Source organism: Delphinapterus leucas, chromosome 9, assembly GCF_059928025.1.
Source record: "Delphinapterus leucas isolate spDelLeu-1000000601 "Yukka" chromosome 9, BTC_Dleu_Yukka2, whole genome shotgun sequence".
NCBI classification, from domain to species: Eukaryota; Metazoa; Chordata; class Mammalia; order Artiodactyla; family Monodontidae; genus Delphinapterus; species Delphinapterus leucas.
This window is the reverse complement of record NC_143137.1, coordinates 55907145-55934645: the sequence shown is the minus strand read 5'-3', so window position 1 is coordinate 55934645 and position 27501 is coordinate 55907145. Positions and strand designations below refer to the sequence as shown.

The following is a 27501-nucleotide window of genomic DNA, read 5'->3' as shown; positions in this document are numbered from 1 at the left end:
CCCCCTCAGGATTGTGTTGGCAATTCTGGGTCTTTCATGGTTCCATATAAATTTTTGGATTATTTGTTCTAGTTCTGTGAAAAATGTCATGGGTAATTTGATAAGGATTGCATAAAATCTGTTGCCTTATTGATTTTCTGACTAGAAGATGTGTCCATTGATGTGAGGGGGTGTTAAAAGTCTCTTACTATTATTGTATTCCCATCAATTTCTCCCTTTATGCCTGTTAGAATTTATTTTATGTATTTGGTGCTCCTATACTGGGTGCATATATATGCTGACAAGTGTAAAATCCTCTTCTTGTTTTGATCCTTTTGTCATTATATAGTTTCCTTCTTTATCTTTATAGCCTTTGTTTTTTTTTTTTGTTGTTGTTGTTTTTTCTTGCGGTACGCGGGCCTCTCACCGCTGTGGTCTCTCCCGCTGTGGAGCACAGGCTCCGGACGCGCAGGCCCAGCGGCCATGGCCCACGGGCCCAGCCGCTCCGTGGCATGTGGGATCCTCCCAGACTGGGGCACGAACCCGCGTCCCCCGCATTGGCAGGTGGACTCCCAACCACTGCGCCACCAGGGAAGCCCTAGCCTTTGTTTTAAAGTCTGTTTTTTCTGATATGAGTATTGTGACCCCCACTTTCTTTTCATTTCCTTTTGCACGAAATATCTTTTTCCATCCCCTCACTTTCAATCTTTGTGTGTCCTTTGCCCTAAGGTGGGTCTTTTGTAGGCAGCATGTTGTAGGCTCTTGTTTTTTAATCCAGTCTGCGACTCTATGCCTTTTGATTGGAGCATTTCGTCCACTGATATTTAAGGTAATTAGTGATACATATGTTATTTATTGCCATATTAAACCTTGTTTTTCAGTTGATTCTTTGCTTCTTCTTCCTTTTTGTTTTTCCTTTTGTGGTTTTATGATTTCCTTTTACTTTATGTTTGTGTTCTTTTCTTTTTGTGAATCTATTGTATGTTTTTGATTTGTGGTTGCCCTGTTTTTCAAGTATGTTAACCCCTTCCTATATCTGCTTGCTTAAGACTGATAGTCATATAGGCTCAAACACATTCTAAAAAACAAAAAAAAAGAATCTGTATTTTTTTTGATATCCTTTTTTACACCTTCATGTTTATCCTTTTGCTGTTCCTTGTATTTATCATCACTTTCACAGACGGGGTTTTTTTTTTTCTCTCTTTTTGATCTATATACTGGCTAATTTAAGTGGTTTACTTTCCAATCATGATTTCTTCCTTCCTATATCTTCTTTTCTATTTAGAAAAGATCTTTTAATATTTCTTTTAGGATAGGTTTAGTACTGCTGTATTATTTTAGTTTTTGCTTGTCTGAAAAATTCTTTATTTTTCTTCCTATTCTAAATGATAATCTTGCTGGGTAGGATATTCTAGATGGCAGATTTTTCCCTTTCAAGACTTTGAATATATTTTGCCACTCCTTTCTGGCCTACAGTGTATTTGTAGAGAAATCAGCTAATAGCCTTATGGAGGTTTCCTTGTAATTAACTCTTTGTTTTTCTCTTGCTGCCTTTAGAATCCTTTCTTCATCTTTAACTTTTGCCATTTTATTATGTCTTGGTGTAGGTCTGTTTAGGTCCGTCTTGTTTCTGTGCTTCCTGTATTGGGATATCTGTTTCCTTCTTTAGGTTTCAGAAGTTTTCGCCATAATTTCTTCAAATACATTTTCAGTCCCCTTTTCTCTTTCTTCTTCTGGAATCTCTGTTATGCATAGATTGAGATGCTTTGTATTATAAGTCTCTAATACTGCTTTCATTTTTTTCATTAGGCTGTGCCTGCTGTTTTAATTGAGTAATTTCCATTATTCTGTCTTCCAGATCACTTATTCTGTCTTCTGCATTATTCATTCTGCTATTCATTGCCTTTAGCTCAGGTTTTGTCTCGGCAAATGAATTTTCTAATTTGTCTTGGCTCTTCCTTATAGCTTCTGTTTCCTTTTTATAGTACTCTGCATTTCTGTCTCTAGGCTTTCTTAATTCCTTCAGTATTTTCATTACTCCCTTTTGAAGTCGGTGTCTGTTAGACTGAAGAAGTCTGTTTCCTTGTTTATTCCTTCAAGGGAATTCTCTTGGTCTTTCAACTGGGAGCATTTCCTCTGCTTCTTCATTTTGCTTATATTTCTCTTACTCTGTGAGTTTAGGAGAAACAGTTATCTCCTCTAGTCTTGGAGGGCTATTTATATGCGGAAGCATCCCTGCATAGCTTGTGTGGGTTTAATATTTTTTTGGCATGAGGGCTGTTTTTGGTTTGGATGCTTGCCATCTCTTTCCTCAGTGTGCGCTGGCCATTATCCCCTTGATGGGACCATGCAGGTGCATGGCCCGCGCACGCTTCCAGGAGGGGAGGGGCAGCGGTTGGTGCCCAGGCGTGGGACACTTGGTGGCGGCAGCGGTCTGCACCTGCCTCTGCAGTCCAAGATGGCAGTGGCGGCTTGTATCCGCCCCCCGAGTGCACATAGGCTGTACCCTGCTGCCTGAGAGTGCACATGTGGAGAAAGAAGCTCCAATGGTATTACTGCCCCTCTCCTTGCATGCCCCCCAACAATGGCACCTTACCTCTCTGGCGGGCCCAGGCTTATTCCTGTACTCTCTCGGTTGTGGTGCACCACACCCTAGCCCCCCTCAGGCTGTCTTCATGCAGCCAACCCCAGTCCTCTGCCTAGGTCTGACCTCCAAAGCCCAAGCCTCAGCACCCAGCCCCCACCTGCCACAGCGGACAAGCATCTCAGGCTGGGGAATGCTAGGCAGCACACTGACCGTCTGTGCAGGTCTCTCTCCGCTTTCCCCTCTGCAAACTGGTTGCTGCGCTCTCCTCCAAGGCTCTGAAGCTCCCCCTCTGTCCCAGCTGATCTCCCCACCAGTGAGGGGACTTTCCAGTGTGTGGAAACCTTTCACAGTTCCCTCCCGGGAGCGCAGGTCCTGTCACGATTCCTTTCTCTCTTTTTTTTTCTTTATTCTTTTGTCCTATACAGTTACATGGAGATTTTCTTGCCCTTTTGGAAATCTGCGGTGTTCTGCCAGCGTTCACTAGATATTCTGTGAGAACCGTTCCACACGTTAGATGTATTTTTGATGTATTTGTGGGAGAAGGTGAGCTCCCTGTCCTGCTCCTTCACCATCTTGATCTGATCCTGCAACATATCAGTGTCTTTAGATTTCTCTTCTGTGACTGGCATTATATATTCTGAGTTGGTTTGATTTATAAGAATGAGTTGAGATTTCCTTACTAGGCCTGGAATAGACAAAATGTAAAGTGAATTGATCTTTTTGTTTATTGATTCTAGGAGCTGCATGCTGCTTCCCTTGAACAGAATCTTCTAGATCAAATTCGAATAGTTTTTCCAAACGCCATTTTTCCTGTTTGGGTTGATCAGCAAGCTTACATATTTATCCGGATTGGTAGGTGCCATTGTAATATTTTCCATCATACTCTTCACAGTAACACTGAATCCACAGCAGAGGTAAATGCACACTAATGACCTTTATTTTCTACACAGTTGCACTAATACCAGCTGCTCCTTATGGAAGGCTGGAAACTGATAGCAAACTCCTTATTCAGCCAAAGACCCATGAAGCCAAAGAGAATACATTTTCAAAAGCAGATAATGCACATGGAAAATTTCATAATTATGGAGAAGACCAAAAAGGATTGACAAGAGAACTTCAAACCAAGCAACTTCAATCAAATACTGTAGGAGTCACTGGGTCGAAAGAAACAGATTCAGAGGATACAATTGACTCATCATTAATACCAAGCTTATGGACTGTGATAGGAAGCATTTTTTCTTTTGGGTCTGAGAAGAAACAAGACACATCCTGGGGGTTAACTGAAATCAATGCATTCAAAAATATGCAGTCAAAAGTTGTTCCTCTGGATAATATTTTCAGAGTATGTAAATCTCAGCCTCCCAGCATATGTAATGCATCAGCAACTTCTCTGTTTCACAAACATTATACCATTCATGTATTTCCATGGGACCAGGAATATTTTGATGTGGAGCCCAGCTTTACTGTGACCTATGGAAAGCTAGTTAAACTACTTTCTCCAAAGCAACAGCAAAGTAAAATGAAGCAAAATGTCCTGTCACCTGAAAAAGAGAAGCAGATGTCAGAACCACTAGATCAAAAACAGAGTAGCCCAGACCATAGTCAAGAAGGTGGCAATGCCTGTGTGCTAAAGGTAGTCTGGAATGGACTTGAGGAATTGGAGAATGCCATTAAATACACCAAAAACTTAGAAGCTCTTCATCTTGGGAAAGTTTGGGTTAGTATAAATCTTTTTTTTTTAATTGAAATATAGTTGCTTTACAGTGTTGTGTTAATTTCTGGTGTACATCACATGGGTTAGTATAAATCTTATAATTGGGGAGGAAGTAATTTTATGTTGCTTGAACTTCCCCAAATTATGAACTAAAATAATATTTTATATACAAATTGAAAACCAGTATAATAAATAGTATCTAAAGTTCCTGCGGGGACACATTTCTGATTGCAGGGTAAAGTCCTTGTTTGGGTAGGGTTTGTGTATTTCCTGGCTAAGTAAACTTGGACCGGCATAAGCTAAGATTGGTGCAGGCCCAGAGAGGTCAAAATTATTTGCCTGGGGTTATTAGCTAATAAGTAGAACTAGGATTCAAACCCAAGCAGGCTGACTCTTGAGTTCATGCTTTGATTGGAGTGCCCTACAAAGCCTCACATCTTTAATGCCTGCAGAAGATGTGTTTCCCAGTTCTTGAAAGCAAAGGAAGGACTTGTTATGTATTGGGGGAAATGCCTAGTGTAGGGAGAGACCCACTACATGAGATGACCTGGATTCAAATGTACCCAGAAGGTCCTTACCCTGCTGGTATTGGCTCTTTAACTTGTGTGTGATGGAGAGCAAAGTAGAGCAGCTAGCGTTTCACCTTCTCATCCTGGCCTCAAATATTTTTTTTTAAGGTTTTTTTTTTTGATGCAGACCATTTTTAAAAGTCTTTATTGAATTTGTTACAATATTGCTTCTGCTTTATGTTTTGGTTTTTTGGCCACAAGGCATGTGGGATCCTAGCTCCCCAACCAGGGATTGAACCCACACCCCCTGCATTGGAAGGTGAAGTTTTTTTGTTTTTTGTTTTTTGTTTTTTTGCGGTATGCGGGCCTCTCACTGCTGTGGCCTCTCCCGTTGCGGAGCACAGGCTCCGGACGCGCAGGCTCAACGGCCATGGCTCACGGGCCCAGCCGCTCCGCGGCACGTGGGATCCCCCCGGACCGGGTCACAAACCCGTGTCCCCTGCATCGGCAGGCGGACTCTCAACCACTGCACCATCAGGGAAGCCCAGAAGGTGAAGTTTTAACCACTGGACTGCCAGGGAAGTCCCTGGCCTCAAATATTAACACGAATTTTATATGAAATGAGTCACCAGCCCCCTTTATTTGAACCTAATTTTGAACGATTGTGAAATGAAACTTCAGGGTGAGAAGGGAGGAAATTGTTAGGACAGGGAAGAACAATGGGAAGGAAAGGGGGTCTCCTTTGTAGGTTTCTTTTACTCTCACAGTTTTACCTATGACCTTTATGTAGGCGACTTACAAAATTTTAATCCCTCAGCCTACATCATTTTCTAAAGCTCGAACGATGCCTCATATTTTCTGTTAGCTCTAATCTCTTACTTAAGAAGATCCCACTGCATCTTCAAAATCAAATTGTCTAACACTGAACTTACTATGACTTATCTCTTTCTATTAATGGTTCTGCCATTAGGTAGGAAATACCATTATTTCCTTGATATTACATGGTGAGGACGGGGTGAAAAAGGGATAACGGTCAAGTCCTGGAGAGCAGGTAAGATGGCAGTGAGGAGCCTGCACTTCCCATTCTGCTTTAAAGGTCGGGAGAATGACCAGTGAGGAGTGGCAGTAGCTGCCATCAGATACTCAAACAGGCTTGACTGGATAGATCAAAACTGATCACCTTCTGAAGAGGATGTTAAAAGAAACAAATGTAGGGGAAAAATTGAAATGTGTTATAACAGTACCTGAACGCCCATCTGGTTATATTATAAATCATGATAGCGTCTATCATTCACCTGAATTGATAGAAGTTAACATCAGTATTTATGCTATGGAGTATTTCTTAATCAAGCTTTTAACATATTTATATTTTTTATTTATTTTTATATATTTCAGATCCCAGATGACCTGAGAAAGAGGCTAAATATAGAAATGCATGCAGTAGTCAGAATAACTCCAGTGGAAATTACCCCTAAAATTCCAAGATTTCTAAAATTACAACCTAGAGAAAACTTAGTGAGTTCAGATTTATATGTTACATCACAGTTTTACATGTGTTGTAAAATTTCTAGTTGCTTTAGTTAAGTAATAAGAATGTACTCCTTTATGCTAGAAGGGCAAGGAAGTCTTTTTTTCTTTTTATTTTATTGTGGTAAAATATATATAAGATAAAATGCTATTGTAACCATTTTTAAGTGTGCAGTTCAGTGGCATTAAGTACATTTATAATGCTGTGAAATCATCACCACTATCTATTTCCAAAACTTTTCCATCACCCCAAGCAGAAACTCTGTGCCCGTTAAGCCATCACTCCCCATCCTTCCCTCCCCCAGTTCCTGGTAACCTCTCATCTGTATTCAGTCTCTGTGAATTTACTTATTCTAGATCTTATATGCAAGTGGAATCATACAATATTTGCCCTTTGTGTCTTGCTTATTTCATTTAACATGTTTTCAGGGTTCATCCACACTATAGCATATATCAGAACTTCATTCCTATTTATGGCTAAATAATATTCCATTGTATGTATATACCACATTTTGTTTATCCATTCATCTGTTGATGGACATGGGTTATTTCTGCCTTTTTAACTGTTGTGAATAGTGCTGCTGTGGATGTTTATGTACAAGTATTTGTTTGAGTCCCTGCTTTCAGTTCTTTTGGGTACATACCTAGGAGTTGAATTGCTGGGTCATATGGCAATTCTGTGTTTAACTTTTTGAGAAACCAAGAAGTCTTTAATAAGCAATACACATATCAATTGTGCCAATGCAAATATGGATAACTTGGCTTTTAAAAGTTTGGTATTTTTGCTACATCTGGGTAAGCTTTAAAAAAATTCTCATATGTTTCAGTATTAACATTGCAGCATAAAAGAGAGCTAGATTGTTTTACTTTTCAACACTGTTAATTTAGTAGAAACTGATATGGTCAGGAAATGAGGTATGGAACTTAACTTTAAAATCTTTTTAATAGGGTATCATCATCTGTACCAGTTTAGATTACCAGTTCTCAGAGAATTATAATACAGGAAAATTATTATATGTTTAAAAAATTCCAGACATAATTTAATCCTTCTCTGATAATTCGAGTGATACTTCTGGATCCTCTGGATATCGATGGTCATTATGTCAGGGTCATTATATAACCATTTTAACAGATCTTTCTACTTGATGAAACCCCAGGTAAAATAGCTTATATTTTGTGACTAGAGAAGAAGAAAACAAATAGAATAATAGTATGCAACTGAGCATTTAACACATTGGCTGAACAGTATACAGTGATTTGTAGTTTTCTTTGAACTTTTTGGTTATTGATCTTAGGGTTTTTTTTAATTTTTATTTTATATTACAGTTGATTTACAATGTTTCATTAGTTTCAGATGTATAGCAAAGCGATTCAGTTATACATATACATATATCCATTCTTTTTCAGATTCTTTTCCCAGATAGGTTATAACAGAATATTGAGTGAGTTCCCTATGCTATACAATAGGTCCTTGTGGATTATCTATTTTATATATAGTAGTGTGTATATGTTAATGCCAAACTCCTAATTTATCCCTCCCCCCCACCTTTCCCCTTGGTAACCATAAGTTTGTTTTCGAAGTGTGTGAGTCTGTTTCTGTTTTGTAAATAAGTTCATTTGTATCATTTTATTAGATTCCATATATAAGTGATATCATACGATATTTGTCTTTCTCTGTCTGACTTACTTCACTTAGTACGATAATCTCTAGGTCTATCCATGTTGCTGCAATGGCATTATTTCATTCTTTTTTATGGCTTTTTAAATATATTCCATTGTATATATATATCACATCTTTATCCATTGCTCTGTCGAAGGACATTTAGGTTGCTTCCGTGTCTTGGCTATTGTAAGTAGTGCTACAGTGAACATTGGGGTGCATGTATCTTTTCAAATTAGGGTTTTCTCTGGATATATGCCCAGGAGTGGGTGGGATTGCTGGATCATATGGTAGTTCTATTTTTTGGAGGTTTTAAGGAGCCTTCATATGTTCTCCACAATGGTTGTACCAATTTACATTCACACCAACAGTGTAGGAGGGTTCCCTTTTCTCAACACTGTCTCCAGCATTCATTGTTTGTAGACTTTTTGATGATGGCTCTTCTGACCAATGTGAGGTGATACCTCATTGTAATTTTGATTTGCATGTCTCTAATAGTGATGTTGACCACCTTTTCAAGTACTTTTTGGCCACCTGTATGTCTTCTTCGGAGAAAGGTCTATTTAGATCTTTTCTACTCATTTTTTGATTGGGTTGGTGGGTTTTTTTGTTTTTTTGTTTTTTGTTTGATATTGAGCTGCATGGACGGTTTGTGTGTTTTGGACATTAATCCCTTGTGGGTTGCATCACTTGCAAATATTTTCTCTCATTCTGTGCGTTGTCTTTTTGTTTTGTTTATGGTTTCCTTTGCTGTGCAAAAGCTTTTAAGTTTAATTAGGTCCCATTTTTGTTTTTATTTTCATTACTCTAGGAAGTAGATTCAAAAAGATATTGCTGCGATTTATGTCAGAGAGTGTTCTCCCTTTGTTTTCCTCTAAGAATTTTATAGTGTCCAATCTTACATTTAGCTTTTTAATCCATTTTGACTTTTTTTATTTTTTTGCGGTACGCGGGCCTCTCACTGTTGTGGCCTCTCCCACTGCGGAGCACAGGCTCTGGACACGCAGGCTCTGCAGCCATGGCTTACGGGCCCAGCCGCTCCGCGGCATGTGGGACCTTCCCAGACTGGGGCATGAACCCATGTCCCCTGCATCGGCAGGCGGACTCTTAACCACTGCACCACCAGGGAAGCCCCATTTTGACGTTATTTTTATGTATGGTGTTAGAGAATGTCTAGTTTAATTCTTTTATATGTAGCTGTTTAGTTTTCCCAGCACCACTTATGGAGACTGTTTTTTCTCCATTGTATATTCTTGTCTCCTTTGTCATAGGTTAATTGACCATAGGTGCATGGGTTTATTTTTGGACATTCTATCCTGTTCCATTGATCTATATTTCTGGTTTTGTGCTAGTAACATACTGTTTTGATTATTGTAGCTTTGTGTTATAGTCGGAAGTCAGGGCGCCTGATTCCTTCAGCTCCGTTTTTCTTTCTCAGGATTGCTTTGTCTATTTGGGGTCTTCTGTGTTTCCATAAAAATTTAAATATTTTTTGTTCTACTTCTGTGAAAAATGCCGTTGGTAATTTAATAGGGATTGCATTGAATCTGTATATTCCTTGGGTAGTATAGTCATTTTGACAATATTGACTCTTCCAGTCCAAGAACATGGTATATCTTTCCATCTGGTTGTGTCATCTTTGATTTCCTTCATCAGTGTCTTATAGTTTTCAGAACAGAGGTCTTTTGTCTCCTTAGGTATGTGTATTCCTATGGTAAATGGGATTGTTTCCTTAATTTCTCCTTCTGATCTTTTGTTTTTAGTGTATATAAATAAGAGATTTCTGTGTATTAATTTTGTATCCTACAACTTTACCGAATTCATTGGTGAGCTCTAGTAGTTTTCTGGTAGCCTCTTTAGGATTTTCTATGTATAGTATCATGTCTTCTGCAACAGTTTTACTTCTTTTCCAATTTGGATTCCTTTTCTTTTTCTTTTCTGATTGCCATGGCTAGGACTTTCAGAACTATGTTGGAAAAAAAAAATGGCTAGACTGGGCATCCGTGTCTTGTTCCTGATCGTAGAAGAAATGCTTTTGGCTTTTCACCATTGATGATGATGTTAGCTGTGGGTTTGTCATATATAACCTTTATTATTTTGAGGTAGGTTCCCTCTGTGCCCACTTTCTGGAGAGTTTTTATCATACATGGGTGTTGAATTTTGTCAAAAGCTTTTTTGCATCCCTTGAGATGATCATATGTTTTTTATTTTTCAATTTGTTAATGTGGTCTGTCACACTAATTGATTTGTGGATATTGAAAAATCCTTACATCCCTGAGATAAATCCCACTTGATCATGGTGTATGAGCCTTTTAATGTATTGTTGAATTCAGTTTGCTAGTGTTTTGTAGAGGACTATTGCATCTGTGTTCATCAGTGATATTAACCTGAAATTTTATTTTTTTGTGATATCTTTGGTTTTGGTATGAGGGTGATGGTGGCCTCATAGAATGAGTTTGGGAATGTTCCTTCCTCTGCAACCTTTTGGAATAGTTTCAGAAGGATAAGTGTTAACTCTTTTCTAAATGTTTGATAGAATTTGCCTGTGAAGCCATCTGGTCCTCAACTTTTGTTTGTTGGAAGTTTTAAAATCACAGTTTAAATTTCAGTGCTTGTGGTTGGTCTGTTCATATTTTCTGTTTCTTCCTGGTTCAGTCTTAGAAGATTGTACCTGTCTAAGAATTTGTCCATTTCTTCTAGGTTGTCCATTTTATTGGTGTATAGTTGCTTGTAGTAGTCTCTTACGATCCTTTGTATTGCTGTGGTGTCCACTGTAACTTTTTTTTATTTCTAATTTTATTGATTTGAGCCCTCCTTTTTTTTCTTGATGAGTCTGACTAAAGACTTATCATTTTTGTTTATCTTTTCAAAGAACCAGTTTTAGTTTCATTGATCTTTTCTGTTGTTTTCTTTGTCTCTATTTCACTTACTTCTGCTCTGCTCTTTATGGTTTTTTTCCTTCTACTGACTTTGGGTTTTGTTTGTTGTTCTTTCTCTAGCTGCTTTAGGTGTCACGTTAGGTAGTTTATTTGAGATTTTTCTTGTTTCCAAGGTAGGATTGTATGGCCATAAACTTCCCTCTTAGAACTGCTTTTGCTGCGTCCCATAGGTTTTGGATTGTCATGCTTTTTTTTTCATTTGTCTCTAGGTATTTTTTGATTTCCTCTTCGATTTTTTTTTCAGTGATCCATTGGTTGTTTAGTAGCATATTGTTTAGCCTCCATGTGTTTGTGTTTTTTACAGTTATTTTCTTGTAGTGAACTTCTAATCTCATAGCATTGTGGTGGAAAAGATGCTTGATATGATTTCAATTTTCTTAAATTTAATGAGCCTTGCTTTGTGTCCCAGCATGTGCTCAGTCCTGGAGAATGTTCCATGTGCACTTGAAAAGATTGTGTATTCTGCTGCTTTTGGATGGAAGGTCTATAAATATCAATTAAGTCCATCTGGTCTAATGTGGCATTTAAGGCCTGTGTTTCCTTATTGATTTTGTGTCTGGATGATCTGTCCATTGATGAAAGTGGGTTGTTAAAGTTCCTCACTATTATTGTGGTACTGTCGATTTCTCCTTTTATGGCTATTATTATTTGCCGTATGTATTGAGGTGCTTCTGTGTTGGGTGCATATATAATTACAATTGTTATATCTTCTTCTTGGATTGATCCCTTGATCATTAATGTAGTGTCCTTCTTTGTCTCTTGTAACATTCTTTATTTTAACGTCTATTTTGTCTGATATGAGTATTACTACTCCAGCTTTCTTTTGATTTCCATTTGCATGGAATGCCTTTTTCCATCCCCTCACTTTCAGTCTGTATGTGTCCCTAGATCTGAAGTGGGTCTCTTGTAGACAGCATATATACAGGTCTTGTATTTGTATCCATTCAGCCAGTCTGTGTCTTTTGGTTGGAGCATTTAATCCATTTATCAATACATTTAAGGTAATTGTCAATATGTATGTCCTTATTGCTATTTTGTTAATTGTTTTGGATTTGTTTTTGTAGGTCTTTTTTCTTCCTTTCCTCTTTTGTTCTCATGTGATTTGATAGCTATCTTTAGTGTTGTGTTTGGATTGCTTTTTCTTTTTTTGTGCATATCTATTGTAGATTTTTGGTTTGTAGTTCCCATGAGGGTTTTTTTTTGTTGTTGTTGTTGTTGTTTGCGGTACGCGGGCCTCTCACTGTTGTGGCCTCTCCCGTTGCGGAGCACAGGCTCCGGATGTGCAGGCTCAGCGGCCATGGCTCATGGGCCTAACCGCTCGGCGGCATGTGGGATCTTCCCAGACTGGGACACGAACCCGTGTCCCCTGCATCGTCAGGCGGACTCTCATCCACTGCGCCACCAGGGAAGCCCTCCCATGAGGTTTTGATATAGCAGTGTATATATATACGAGATTGTTTTCAGTTGCTGGTCTCTTAACTTCAAATGTATTTTCAATATGCTGCATTTGTGCTCTCCTCTTCTCATGATTGCTGGTTTTGGTATCCTGTTTGTATGTGGATGATTTCCTACCTTTGCTCTATGTTTGCCTTTACCTTTGAGCTATCCTATTTATAATTTTCTTGTTTCTAGTTGTGGCCTTTTCTTTTCCATCTAGAGAAGTTCCTTGAGCATTTGTTGTAAAGCTGATTTGGTGTTGCTGAATTCTCTAAGCTTTTGCTTGTCTGTAAAGCTTTTGATTTCTCCATAGAATCTGAACAAGAGCCTTGCTAGGTAGAATGTTCTTGGTTGTATGTTTTTCCCTTTCATCATTTTAAATATATTGTGCCACTGCCTTCTGGCCTACAGAGTTTCTGCTGAAAAATCAGCTAATAACCTTATGAGGATGCCCTTGTATGTTATTTGTTGCTTTCCCCTTGTTGCTTTTAATATTTTCTCTTTGTATTTAAATTTTGTCAATTTGATTAACATGTGTCTCGGTGTGTTCCTGCTTGGGTTTATTCTGCCTGGGACTCTCTGTGCTTTGTGGACTTGAGTGAGTGTTTCCTTTCCCATTAGTTAAGGAAGTTTTCAGCTATTCTTTCTTCAAATATTTTCTCAGGCCCTTTCTCTCTTCTCCTTCTGGGACCCCTATAATGTGAATGTTGGTGCTTTTAATGTTGTCCCAGAGGTCCCTTAGACTGTCCTCATTTCTCTTCATTCTTTTTTCTTTATTCTGCTCCGTGGCAGTGATTTCCTCCCATCTGTCTTCCAGCTCACTTGTTCATTCTTCTGCCTCATTTATTCTGCTATTGATTCTTTCTAGTGTATTTTTCATTTCAGTTATTGTATTGTACATCTATGTGTTTTTTTCAAGCTTCTAGCTCTTTGTTAATCATTTCTTGTACCCTCTCAGTCTGTGCCTCGATTCTTTTTTTGAGTTTTTGGATCATCTTTACTATCATTACTCTGAATTCTTTTTCAGGTATATTGCCTATCTCCACTTCACTTAGTTGTTCTTCTGGGGTTTTATCTTTTTGCTTTGTCTGGAACAGGTTTCTCTGCTGTGTCATATTTTCTAATGTTCTGTGTTTGTGGTCTCTGTTCCTCAGGCTACAGGATTGTAGTTCTTCTTGTTTCTGGTGTCTGCCCCCTGCTGGGTGAGGTTGGTCCAGGGGCTTCTGCAGGCTTCCTGGTGGGAGGGACTAGTGCCTGCCCCCTGGTGGGTGGAGCTGGATTTTGTGCCTCTAGTGGGCAGGGCTGTGTCAAGAGGTGTGTTTAGAGATGGCTGTGGGCTCAGGAAGACTTTAGGCAGCCTCTCTGCTCATGGGTGGGGCTGTGTTCCCCCCCTGTTGGTTGTTTGGCCTGAGGCGTCCCAGCAGTGGAGCCTGCAGGCTGTTGGGTGAGGCCAGGTCTCAGTGCCAAAAGGTGACCTCTGGGAGAGCTCATGCCATGAATATTCCCTGGGGCCTCTGCCACCAGTGTCCTTGCCCCCACAGTGAGCCACAGCCAACTCCCCACCTCCCCAGGAAACTCTCTAAGACCCACAGGTGGGTCTGACGGCCCAGGTTCCCATGGTGTCACTGTTTTGCTCTGGGTCCCAGTGCATGTGAAACCTTGTGTGCACCCTCCAAGAGTAGAGTCTCTGTTTCCCCCAGTCCTGTGGAGCTCCTGCACTTAAGCCCCACTGGCCTTCAAAGCCAAGTACTCTGGTGGCTCCTCCTCTCAATGCCAGACACCCAGGCTGGGCAGCCTGACATGGGGCTCCGAACTCTCACTCCTGTGGGAGAACCTCTGCAATATAATTATTTTCCAGTTTGTGGCTCACCTACCCGGCAGGTATGGGACTTGAGTATATTGCAAAAGCACTCCTCCTACCATCTCGTTGTGGCTTCTTCTTTATCTTTGGGTATAGAATATCTTTTTTGGTAGGTTCTAGTCTTTTTTGTAGATGGTTATATAACAGTTGTGATTTGGGTGTTTCCTTGAGAGGAAGGTGAGCTCAAGTTCTTCTACTCCACCATCTTGTCTCTGTCTAGTTGCTCAGTATCTTTTTTAAAAACATGTGAAGGAAATTTAACATTGTCTTGATAACTGCAGGATTTTCAAAGTCAGATATTTTGCTTTCTATATATATTACCTTGATATTCTTAAGAAATCTTTAAACATGTAGACCATATTATAAAAGTCTTTGGAACAGGGAACTTCCATGGCTCTTGACTTTTTTTAAGTTTACAGGAGCTCTGCTTTTACCTCGGTTATTGATCTTGGTATTTTTTTTTTTCAAAATTTAGGTCTTATGTACAAAAATAATTAGCCACTGCTCATTGTTTTTTTGTTTTTTTCTGGTGTCAGGAATGGAATATTACTACCGAATTTCTTTCCTGTCCTGAGTTGCATACTTCAGTGGAAGCTTTATGACCTTGGAAGGTCTCTCTGGGCTGATCATATCACTTAGGACTTAAGGATGTTTGATTCTAGAGGAACTATGAGTTGCTTTCTGATCCTAAAAGTCTTGATTTTAAATAGTTTTCATTTTCATTTTATGACTTCCTTTAGGTCTTTAATCCCATTGCACAATAATATTCAAAGAAGTAACTGACTATTTCTGTGATTTTTAAGAATGGGAAAATGATGCCTTTTCTTAGCTTAGCTTGCTTTTGGTGGTAAGCATATTCTCAACTGAGCTTAATCAGTGGATCTAAGCTTGACTCTGAATAAAGAGAGAGAACAGAAATGGACCAGTTGAGAAATGGTAGAATAGAGGTTTATTTTCCTAGGCAGATATTATCTTTCATATATGAATTTTTGTTATTCCCTTTTTAATTTCAAATAGATTTTTAAAACTTAATGTAAAAGCATCAAAAATTAGCAGTGTTTTTCTCAGAATTTCTTAATACCTTTTGAACAATTTATTAACACTCTACTTGTTGAGTACATCGGCCATATTAACAGAAAAAAAAAGTGACACTAACATATAAAAAGTTTATTTTTCTCATGCGCAAAGAAGTTTGGAGGAGCTCAACAGGGTTAAACCATGTAACCAATGATCTAGGCTCCTTGGGTCTTTTTCTTCTGCCATCTTTAGCCTTTGCCTCTCCTCCTCTTAGATGCAAGACATTTGCAGTAGTAATAGGTATCACGTCTGCATTCTTGGCAGCAGAAGGAAAGGCACAAAGCAGAATTCTTCTCCTTGCAAGGTTTCTCTACCTTTTAATTAGGAAGAGAAGGCTTTCCCATGGATTGCTGATTGTAAAGCATTGGCCAGAGTGCAGCCAGATGCATGCACACACAGTTCCAAGCTGGGAGTAGAGGAGTTTGCTCTCCCACTGTAGAGTTTGCTCTACAGTAGAGGGAGGCAAGGGAGAATGGGGCTGGAATGGTTATCAAGTGAGCTAGATTATGGTGTGTGTATCACTGGGCATAGAGAAAAGGAGCATTTAAAACTTTGCCACTTGTGTAAATGTTTCTTCAGGCTGTGCTGTACTCATACTGTAATGTCAGATCCCAAATCTGTGCCTATGAACATCATTTTATTGGCAAGATAAGGTGTTAAAATAAGAATGTTAAGGTTAAGTTCATGTATTAGAATATCATTACTGTTCTTTCCTTTCCTCTGGCAGCTTAAAGACATAAGTGAAGAAGACATAAAAACTGTGTTCTATTCATGGCTACAGCAGTCTACTACTACCACACTTCCTCTGATAGTATCAGAGGAAGAATATATTAAGTTGGAAATGAAAGATGGTGAGTATATTTTATTTGTTATTTCAATATTTTTTCTATTAAAGAAGTCAGAAAAATTTTCATTGTTTTTCCAACTTGTGATATGTATGAACAGGAAACCTAATAATGATAATTAAACAGTAGATTTTATGTATCAAAGAATGCCTCTGTTTAAAATTAAATAAATTTAAATTTTAAATTATTTCATCTCAGCTTTAGTACTAACTACATTTATTACCTTCCTTTTAATAGGGTTGAAGGAGTTTTCTCTGAATATAGTTCATTCTTGGGAAAAGGAAAAAGAAGAAACTCTTTTTCTGTTGAGTACCAATCTGCTACAGAAGATGACAGTACAAGTAATGACATACTATTGAATATTTAATGAAATAATATTTTCACATGTGATTGATTCTAAAGTATGAATTTACCTGTTACATTGCATCCTAAAGTGTATTAGAAACTTGAATGGTAAGAGTAAGGAATAACTTGACTTAAAATATTTTATTCTATAATCTCTTTAACTTATCTAAACAAATTGTTGATTTATCCTAAATTTGAAATTGATGCCTCCACACAATTAAGTTTTAAGAATAGAATTGATCGTGTTAACTGGCAAGTGCATCATGATTTTAAAATCTTTTAGTACTGAAATAAATGAAAACTTAGCTTAGAGGTTTAATTTTTTTAATTCATATTTTTATTTGCAGTTTTGCTGCACAACCCATGTTGTTTTGTCAGTTCTTTATTTCTCAACTCTTCACAAATATTATCAGATAACTTCTCTTCCAGAAATATTTTTAAAGTGCTCCTTTTAGAATATTATGTTTTGGTTAGGATATTCACTCTTGTCCTTAATAGAATTAAAGATTCTCTAGTCATTTAGAATTTCGGTGGTTTGAAATTAGACATTATTTGTCTACTTTTGAAATATAATTTAAGGAATACCATTCAGAGAAGATACAAATGTAAGATTGTGAAAAGAAATAAATGTGACAGAAATCAAAATTGCAAATAAAGGTATATCTGTAAACTGTATTAAGAAGATGACATTCTTTACTGCTTGTTAACTGTAAATATTTATATTCCTTGGATGAGTAAATTATTATTGTTAGGGCTATTTTAAGTTATAATCTTGCGTGTACAATATATCTTTTCTCTCTGGTGTAACAGAATCAGCAATTCAGTTTCCTGGGACCCAAGAAAAACAGGCAAAAGGTATAACTTTGAAATGTAAAATTGATTTTTCCTTGCTACTATAGGTCCTTCTGGATCCTATGGTAAAAGAAGAAAACAGTGAGGAGATTGACTTTATTCTTCCTTTTTTAAAGCTGAACTGCTTGGGGTAAGAAGTTATGGCCAAACTACCATGTTTAGACACGTTTGACATTATCTTTTCCAGGGCTTTTATGTGTAAATGTTAAATTAGATGTTAATATCATTGACTAGTCTTACTAATGCAGTAGTAAATATTTTTTTCAAGGATTGTTTCTGTTTTCACACCTGGCTTAGTAATTTGCCTTCTCTTCTTAGATAACTAAAAGTCTGAAACTTATTAGAAATTTTACTTTGAGAGTTGATTTGTGAAAAGGGAGCCAACTAGATATGACCTGGATCATACATGCTTGAATAAAACAATAATCCTTTAAAATTAATAAATTAATTTTAAAAGTTAAATCCAAAAACATTAGTTGAATGTTTAAAAATATTTCAAATTAAGTTATTCCTTCACTATCTTATTGATGTACTGATTGGGGTTATTAGTGTTTTCCTCAACTTTAAGACAAACAAACCTGAAAAGAACCTCCTCAATTTCTTTAGCTCTTAATACAATATAATCTCACATAAACATTACTTCTTAGAATTCTTCACAGAGGCCTTTAGTAGATATAGTAGTAGTGATTTGATTTCCTGCAATAGTATAGTCTATAAATATTTTAGTAAAAGGATTAAACTATAAAGTAACAATGCTTAAATGTGGCATAATATTCAAGTATAAAGTAAAATCTCTTCAGTTCAGACTAATTTTAGGAATTTATGATATTTATTTTCAGAAATAAACTGGCAGTCAGAGTCAGGAAGTAGGTCAAAGTTCATATTTATATAATCTACAGATTGAAACTGGATTTCAAAAATGATGTTTAAGAGGAAATAAGTCTTCAATTATGCTAACACTTTAAAAACACCCATTTATGATAATTTTTGATGACAAACCAGAAATCATTTTCAGGGAGATATTTGTATGCATTAAGACAAATTCCTTAAGGAGTCCTATTAGGACAAAACTTTTAGTTACTGCACATGTTTGAAAGTAATAAAAATAGTTTTAAAATCTGTGACTCAGATTTGGCATTAATTCATTTTACTTTCAAGTAAGGGATCATTTTTAAGATTTTACTTTTTTTTTTTTTTTTTTTGGCGGTACGTGGGCCTCTCACTGATGTGGCCTCTCCCGTTGTGGAGCACAGGCTCCGGATGCACAGGCCTAGCAGCCATGGCTCACGGGCCTATCCTGTCCGCGGCATGTGGGATCTTCCCGGACCGGGGCACAAACCCGTGTCCCCTGCATCGGCAGGTGGACTCTCAACCACTGCACCACCAGGGAAGCTCAAGATTTTACTCTTTTTATTAACTCATTAAGTAGCCTGGGAAGAAAAGTTTCAGAATTTTTTATAGCTAGATTTTACCCTGTTTCAGTGTTTTATCATGCAATTTACATGTTTGCAGAGGAGTGAACTCCTTAGGCGTCTCCTCCGTGGAGCACATCACTCATAGCCTCCTAGGACGCCCTTTGTCTCGGCAGCTGATGGCCCTTGTGGCAGGACTTAGAAACGGAGCCCTTTTACTCACGGGAGGAAAGGTATGTGGTTAAAATGTGCTCATTTTCACTAATTAGCAGTTTTTAATTCTTCTCTTTGGGTTTTGATCATCTATTATATACGGTTGTTGATACCAGATATGGAAAGCATTCATTCATTCACTAATATTTTTGAGTGCCTGCTGTTAGATATTGGGAATGTGGTGATGAATAAGGTGATGGTCTCCCTGCACTTTTTCTATATCAATTGATATGATTGTATGAATTTTCTTTTTTAGGATGTTGGTAGGGTGTTAATAAGGTTGACTGATTTTCAAATGTTCAACCAGCCTTGCAAAACTGTAATAAATCCCACTTGGTCGTGGTCTATTATTCTTTCCATAATATCTTATGGAAAAACCCAAACGAACTTTTTGGCCAACCCACACATTGCTGGGTTCTGTTTGCTAATATTCTGTTGAGGATTTTTGCATGTAAGTTCATGAGCAATATAGTTTTCTATAGCTTTCTGTTTTTGTACTGCATTTGTCTGCATTTGCTCTCAGGGTAATACTGGCCTCGTAAAGTAAGTTGAAAAGTGTTCCCTCCTGTTCTGTTTTTTGGAAGAGATTGTATAAAATTGATGTTAATTCTTTAAAATGTTTTGTAACATCTCCACTGAAACCATCTGGGCCTAGAGATTTCTTTATAAATTCTTTATAAATTCAAAGTCCTTAGTTGTCTGTTTCATTTTGGCAGGCATTTGGTAGTTTGTAGTTTTTGAGGAACTGGTCAAGTTTTTGAGCATAAAGTTGTTTGTAGCATTCTCTTACTGTGCTGTTAATAGATGCAGAATCTCTTTTGATGTCCCATTTCCTGTTATTGGTGATTTGTATCTTCTTTTGTTTTAATCTTTGTCAGTCTTACGAGAGCTTCCCTGCCCTTTTAAGGGGCTTACAGTTTTATTCTCTACCAATGCAGTATTTTTTCCAGGGCTATGGTGTGGTCTTTGTGAGTCTTCGTGCTTTTTTTCAATTCAAAATTATAAGGCTTTTTCATTTCTATTCACTTTTAACTGTAGTATCATAACTTTTTTTTCCTCTTACTAGCCCAGTTGCTCTCTTTTGATTCTTACTTAAAATATAGCAACTACTCCAATAATCTAAATTTTCACTTTAGGAAGCTAGAAAAAGAAGAACAAATTAAATCCTATGTAAGCAGAAGAAAAGAAATAATAAGAATTAGAGCAGAAATCAATGAATTGAAAACAGGAAATCAGTAGAGAAAATCAGTGAAGCCTAAAGCTGGTTCTTTGAAACGGTCAGTAAAATTGATAAGCCTCTATCCAGGCTAAGAAAAAAAAAGAGGATACAAATTACTAATATAAGAAATGAAAAAGTGGATATGAATACAGATCCCATGGACATTGAAAGGATAATAAAGTAGTAATAGTAATAAACAACTCTGTGCCTAAAAATTCGATAACCTAGATGAATAGACCAATTCCTTGAAAGACACAAGGAGTCTGCCAGAACTCACAGAAGAAGACATGGACAATATAAAAAGGCCTATATCTATTAAAGTCGTTGAATCAGTAATTAATAACTTCCAAAACAGAAAGCACCAGGCCCAGATGGGTTCACTGGTGAATTCTACCAAACCCTCAAGGAAAAAATTATACCAATTCTCTACAGTCTCTTTCAGAGGATAGAAGCAGAGGAAATACTTCCTAACTCATTCTGTGAGGCCAGCATTACCTAATAACAAACCAGACAGAGGCATTACAAGAAAACTACAGACTAATATCTCTCATGAACATAGATGCAAAAATCATCAACAAGAGATGAGCAAATCAAATCAACCAATATATTAAAAGAATTATATACCACAATCAAGTAGGATTTATTCCAGGTATGCAAGGCTGGTAAAATATAGCAACTACTCTACATGTTTTCTAGATGACCTGTGTCAAATTTCAAAATATATCATCGTGGTAGAATATTTATTTTGAAAAACAATATCCTACTGATTCAGAAACCAGAGTTCCTCCTTCTCACATAGAGGTAGCGTGATTAATAGAAAGAGCAAGTAGAAGACCTGAATTTGAGTCCCACCTTTGTTATATACTTACTGGCTGTGACCTCAGGCAGTTTTCAGCTTCTTAACCTGCCTTTTAGGATTAACCTCACTTAAGAGAAATAATATATATGAAAGGTGCTATACAAATGTGAATTACTTTGAGTGAGAGAAAAGGCACTCTGATTCAGCAAAAAGTGACAGGTGGGGCCTATACACCAGCACCCCTAATTTCTTTATTCTTTGGGGTCCAGTGACTTTAATTATAAATGCAGTTCTGTAAACTATAATGATGGTAGTATTGTTGAATGCCTGCTAAATTTCAGACTTTGCACAATAAGCTTGGCTGTTTTTTCCAGTTCACAGTAATGAAAAGCAAAATATTACAGCTGGTACAGGGGTGTTAAAGCTAGACAAAGCAACAATGGTAAGAAATAGTAGATTGGACTTCCCTGGTGGCACAATGGTTAAGAATCCACCCGCCAATGCAGGGGACACGGGTTCAAGCCCTAGTCCAGGAAGATCCCACATGCCACAGAGCAACTAAGCCTGTGCACCACAACTACTGAGTCTGCGCTCTAGAGCCCGTGAGCCACAACTGCTAAGCCCGCATTGCACAACTACTGAAGCCTGCATGCCTAGAGCCCCTGCTTCGCAACAAGAGAAGCCACCACAGTGAGAAGCCTATGCACCACAATGAAGAGTAGCCCCTCCTTGCTGCAACTAGAGAAAGCCCACACGCAGCAACGAAGACCCAACGCAGCCAAAAATAAATTTATTAGGGGGAAAAAAAGGAAAGAAATAGTAGTAGATTGAAGGAGGAAACCTATATTAAAAGAATTATAGGGCTTCCCTAGTGGCGCAGTGGTTGAGAGTCCGCCTGCCGATGCAGGGGACACGGGTGCGTGCCCCAGTCTAGGAAGATCCCACATGCCACGGAGCGGCTGTGCCCGTGAGCCATGGCCGCTGTGCCTGCGCGTCCGGAGCCTCTGCTCTACAAAGGGAGAGGCCACAACAGTGAGAGGCCCGTATACCGCAAAAAGAATTACAAAAACCTAACAGTGGCAGACATAGAGAATGGACTTGAGGACGTGGGGAGGGAGAAGGGTAAGCTGGAACCAAGTGAGAGAGTGTCATGGACATATATACACTACCAAGTGTAAAATAAATAGCTAGTGGGAAGCAGCCGCATAGCACAGGGAGATCAGCTCGGTGTTTTGTGACCACCTAGAGGGGTGGGATAGGGAGGGTGTAAGGGAGGGAGATGCAAGAGGGAAGAGAGATGGGGATATATGTATACATATAGCTGATTCACTTTGTTAAAAAGCAGAAACTAACACAGCATTGTAAAGCAATTATACTCCAATAAAGATGCTATAAAAAATAAAATGAACACAGAATCCAAAAAAAAACCTAACAGTGTTCAGTCTTCTAAGGGGCACTTATAGCAATGTTTAGCAAAATTTAAATATGTATACCTTTTGATGTAGTAATTACACTTCTAGAAATTTATTCTGAAGGTATAATCTGACAAATAAGTAAACATATATGTATGGATATTTAGTTTAGCTTTACTTATAATAGTTAAAAAGTGGGAGTAGCATAAATATACAGCAGGAAGGGTTTTGATAAACACATTATGGTCCAGTACATCCTCACAGTGGTATTGTACTAGGGAGCTGATGCAGCTCTATATCTGTTGATAAAGAGGACAATGATTTATTATAAACCCTCAGGAATACTGTAATCCCATGTTCATAAATTTGCATAAAATGTGTGTGGAGTGTCTGGAAGGATGATACAGCAAAACAGTTGACAGTAATTCTGTGATGTGGGACGATTACAGATTTTTAAAATTTTTTTATTTATTTATTTTTTGTGTGGTACGCGGGCCTCTCACTGCTGTGGCCTCTCCCGCTGCGGAGCACAAGCTCCGGACGCGCAGGCTCAGCGGCACAGCCGCTCTGCGGCATGTGGGATCTTCCTTGACCGGGGCACGAACCCGTGTCCCCTGCATCGGCAGGAGGACTCTCAACCACTGCGCCACCAGGGAAGCCCCTATTACAGGTTTTTTTTTACCTTTCTCTACTAAGTATTTACAATTATTTCGTATTTTTTAAATGTTATTTTATAACCAGGGATGTGGATTTTCTTTTTTTCCCCGGCCGTATTGAGATGTAATTGTTATATAACATTGTGTAGTATATACTTGATTGATGAGGCTGAATCTTGGTGGTTATCACAGTGACAGAGGCTATTTCTGTGACTGAATATATTGAGAGTTCTAATTTAAGCAATTATTTTCTAGGGGAGTGGAAAATCAACTTTAGCGAAGGCAGTCTGTAAAGAAGCATTTAACTTATTGGATGCCCATGTGGAAATAGTTGACTGTAAAGCTTTACGAGGTATGAATATGGTAATACTCTACATAAATCTTTTTTCTGGTAGAAAGAAATGTTACTATTTAATGCTGGTAATCTAATAAATACAAATACCTAACCTTTAACTTTTCTGTTGGTCATTTAGTCATTAAAATTACTTAGAAATTTTAAATCTGGCTTTCGAATGTTTTTAGTGTTTCTAATAAAAATTTTAAAACTCTCCATATTTGATGGAGGCCTTTTTTTTTTTCCTAGCCAAAACTCTTTGTAGACTATATTCCTGAAAATTCCAACTTACACCACTCTGAGAAAGTTAGTATCTAGAATATACTCTAATGGGTATAGATTACCTCTGACTTGCTTTGGGAAACTCGTAGGGTGGCTACCTCAGGGGAGGGAAAGTGGGTGGCTAGGGACAGCAAAGAGGAGACTTACAGTTTATCACATACAGCTGACCCTTGAACAGTTTGAGTGTTGGGGTGCCAGCCTCTATGCAACGAAAGTTCTTTGTGTAACTTAGAGTCACAGCCCTCTGTATACGTGGTCCCTCTGTGTCCGCAGCCAGCCTTGGGTGGTACAGCACTGTGGTATTTACTGCTGGAAAAACCCACATATAAGTGGACTTGCACAGCTCAAACCCATGTTGCTCCTGGGTCAGCTGTACACTTGTACTTTTGAAAATCTTTGACATTTATATTATCTATTCAGTTTTTTAAAAATCAGAAATATTTTACTGAGTAGTTAATTTTTCCTCCCTTGGCTACCACTACCATATTAGTCCCAGCTAGTCATTATATTCTGCTTTTTAATATAGTATATGATAGGAAACTAAGAAATGGCCTTTGAAAACCCATTATTTCATATTCTATAAATGTGGTTTCAGAGACATTGTCCATCTCTTTAGAGTCTTGCTTGAAGCCTCATGTGAAAATTTTGTTTGAGAACTAAGTAACAGGAACTCTTTATATTGGTTTATGAATTGGTATGTTCTCTGTTCTTTGAAAATTAAGTTGTAATTCACCAGGATGATTGAAGCCAAATTAATGATTCAAATATAGCAATTCTAGGATCTCTAGGTGGCTACCTTTGTGTTTGATTTTATCTGACTTGTGATCCCCTGCTTTCATTTATATTTTCCCACATCCTGCTTTTATTTTACTGTTTTGTTGTAAGCCATCTGAAATTCTCCGTGGAATGAGGCAAGGATAAATAAATACATATGTATAGAAATTATAGTAGCATATTCCTTTTTTCAGTTTTATAAAATTCAGTACTTAGTCCTTTGAGGCTGTATTATTTAAACCATGTTAGTGATTAACAGATTTTAGTGATTGGTTTATATATATATAACAAAATATTGTATTGATTGAATTTTCATAGTCAAATCAATATTGAGCTTTTCTAATGCTTTCAATGGCAGCCTGACCTTTCCCAGCCCTCAAATAACAGTAAAACTATTTCATATCTTCTGTGTTAAGGAAAAAGGCTTGAAAACATACAGAAAGCCCTAGAGGCAGCTTTCTCAGAGGCGGTGTGGCGGCAGCCTTCTGTTGTCCTGTTGGATGACCTGGATCTCGTTGCTGGCCTGCCTGCTCTTCCAGAACACGAGCACAGTCCTGAGGCTGTGCAGAGCCGGAGGCTCGCACATGGTAACGTAACGCGTTCATTCACTGGCTGCAGGCCCTTGTCCTTTATCAGACAGCATTTCGTCTTCGTAGTAAATCTGCTCTCTTTAGAGAACAGAATATGTGCTATGTAATGTGTTGCTTTTGAGGCCTCTGGTAGCATTCTAAGGTTGCTCTGTATTAGCAAAATCAGTAGAGTCAGAGCAGTGTGAAAATTCTACGAATTCATCATTAGTCTTTGGGGCCTTTTCATTCTCCTCCACTTATTAGAAATTGCTGAATTGTACAGATTTACTCTTGTTTTGTTCATTTGACAAATATTTCTGTGCACAGTCTATATTCTCAGAGTCTTGGAGAGGAAATAAAAGTAAACAAGTACAATGTTAGTACGGAAGACTGATAGTCATAATGATAGCTACCGTTGACTGCCCTTTCGGGGCTAGGGGTTGCTTTGTACTCTACATGCAGGTATTCTCCTGGTTTTACAGGTGAGTAAACGGAAATTCAAATATTATGTAATTTGTCCGGGATGACACAACTAGGAGGTAGGTAGGATATGTTCTCCTAGAAGTATGTACAGGGTGTGATAGGAGCACATACACTAAATTGAGGGTGGTATGGGAAATTACCAGGGTCTTTTAGGGGGAGTTCATAACTGAGATGAGTTTTTTTTGTTTTTTTTTTAAATTTATTTTTGGCTGTGTTGGGTCTTTGTTGCTGTGCAAGGGCTTTCTCTAGTTATGGCGAGTGGGGGCTACTCCTTGTTGCAGTGCGCAGGCTTCTCATTGCAGTGGCTTCTCTCTTTGTGGAGCACAGGCTCTAGGCACATGGGCTTCAGTAGTTGCGGCACATGGGCTCAGTAGTTGTGGTTCGCGGGTGCTAGAGCACAGGTTCAGTAAGTTGTAGCGCATGGGGCTTAGTTGCCCTGCAGCATGTGGGATCTTCCTGGACCAGGGATTGAACCCATGTCCCCTGCATTGGTAGGTGGATTCTCAACCACTGCACCACCAGGAAAGCCCCCTGAGATGAGTTTTGATGGAGTAGTAGAAGTTAGTATGGAACAGTTTCAGGCTAATGAAGATGCAAAGGAAGTGTGGTCCACAGGCAAAGGTACAGAGGTAGAAGAAATCACAGTATGTTAGACAATACTCCTTTGCCTAGAGCTTAGGGTTCAAGGAGAGGGTGGGACCAGGGTGGGGGTTGGAGGATTTTGCAGTCTTCTGCTGCCTCGAGGTTCTTAAGAGGTGAAATAGATAAAAAATGCAACCACAGTGGCTTGGGTTACCGTAAACTGGTGTTACTCTCACATTTGGGAATCCTGTAGCATCTGCAAGACTTGTTAGTCTAGTATTTAAGGGAATGCTGCAGATTTCTAGGTCAGGACTCAGATATATGTTATTAATGCCTGTTTCAGTTCTAACCTCATGCCAGCCAAACCTTGCAAAAGCTAGGGTAGAAAGAGATTGTTCAGGAAGTCATAGGAGTATGAGCTGTATTTTGCTTACTTAAAGTTCCATATTGTGTTCTATTATCATCCTTCTATAATATTTATTTCAGAGACCCCTTTTCATTTACTTAATAAGATCTAGATGAAGGAACCTCACCTAGGCATTGTTCTGAGTGTACAGAGTTTACAGTGCTTACTATACCTTCATTAGATTGACTAGAGCCTGGCCAATATTAGGTCCTCAGTAGATAAACTGATGAATGAATGGAAGATTTAACTTTTAAACGGTAAAGAGGAGCCATTCCATTCATACTCCACCTTAAAGCTCAAGTTTAGGTTATTATTTTTAATGAATGTATGATTTTAAAATTTCATGCTTTTGTGTACTAAGTTTTTACACTATATTACTTAATTCTAGCTTTGAACGATGTGGTGAAAGAGTTTATTTCCATGGGAAGTTTGGTGGCACTGATTGCTACAAGCCAGTCTCAACATTCTCTACATCCTTTACTTGTTTCTGCTCAAGGAGTTCACATATTTCAGTGTGTCCAGCATATTCAACCTCCTGACCAGGTAACATACTACTTGTGAAGATTATTGAAATATGTCCCCTTTTTTTTTTTTGGCTGTGCTGTGTGTTATGCAGGATCTTAGTTTCCCAACCATGGATTGAACCCATGCCCCCTGCCGTGGAAGTGTGGAATCTTAACCACTGGACCGCCAGGGAATTCCCATATGTTACTTTTTATATAAATTACATATTTTTCAATTTTATTCATGATTTATGGCTTTAAAGTAATGCTTATGTTAGTGATCTTAAGGGTTCTTAAAAATCGACCTTCAGTGAATGTTTTGCTATTAGATGCACAATTTTCGTTTGTAACCATCCGAAATATTACCAGGTACTTTCCAAGGAAATGTCTTTTTATAAAACAGCATTTTTTTTTCATTATTAAGTTTTCTTTTTTTATTCCATTTAAAAAGAAACAAAAACCCTAAAAATTCTGAACTGCTTCATTTTGCATTGGTAAAATCTGTAAATACACTATGGAAATTAG

General features: G+C 38.1%; 1 protein-coding gene across 3 annotated transcripts in view; it reads left to right on the top strand.

The window, feature by feature from the left end:
• The window catches only part of PEX1 (peroxisomal biogenesis factor 1), a 72892-nt gene that overhangs the window by 9750 nt on the left and 35641 nt on the right, over positions 1–27501 (top strand). For all 3 annotated transcript variants that reach the window (XM_022585790.3, XM_089917631.1, XM_089917630.1), the window contains 10 exons: positions 3304–3418; positions 3517–4283; positions 6185–6304; positions 16018–16141; positions 16373–16476; positions 17380–17462; positions 18845–18977; positions 23299–23395; positions 24850–25020; positions 26862–27016. In XM_022585790.3, the coding sequence (XP_022441498.3) occupies positions 3304–3418; positions 3517–4283; positions 6185–6304; positions 16018–16141; positions 16373–16476; positions 17380–17462; positions 18845–18977; positions 23299–23395; positions 24850–25020; positions 26862–27016 (1869 nt within the window). The remainder of the gene's footprint in view (positions 1–3303; positions 3419–3516; positions 4284–6184; positions 6305–16017; positions 16142–16372; positions 16477–17379; positions 17463–18844; positions 18978–23298; positions 23396–24849; positions 25021–26861; positions 27017–27501) is intronic.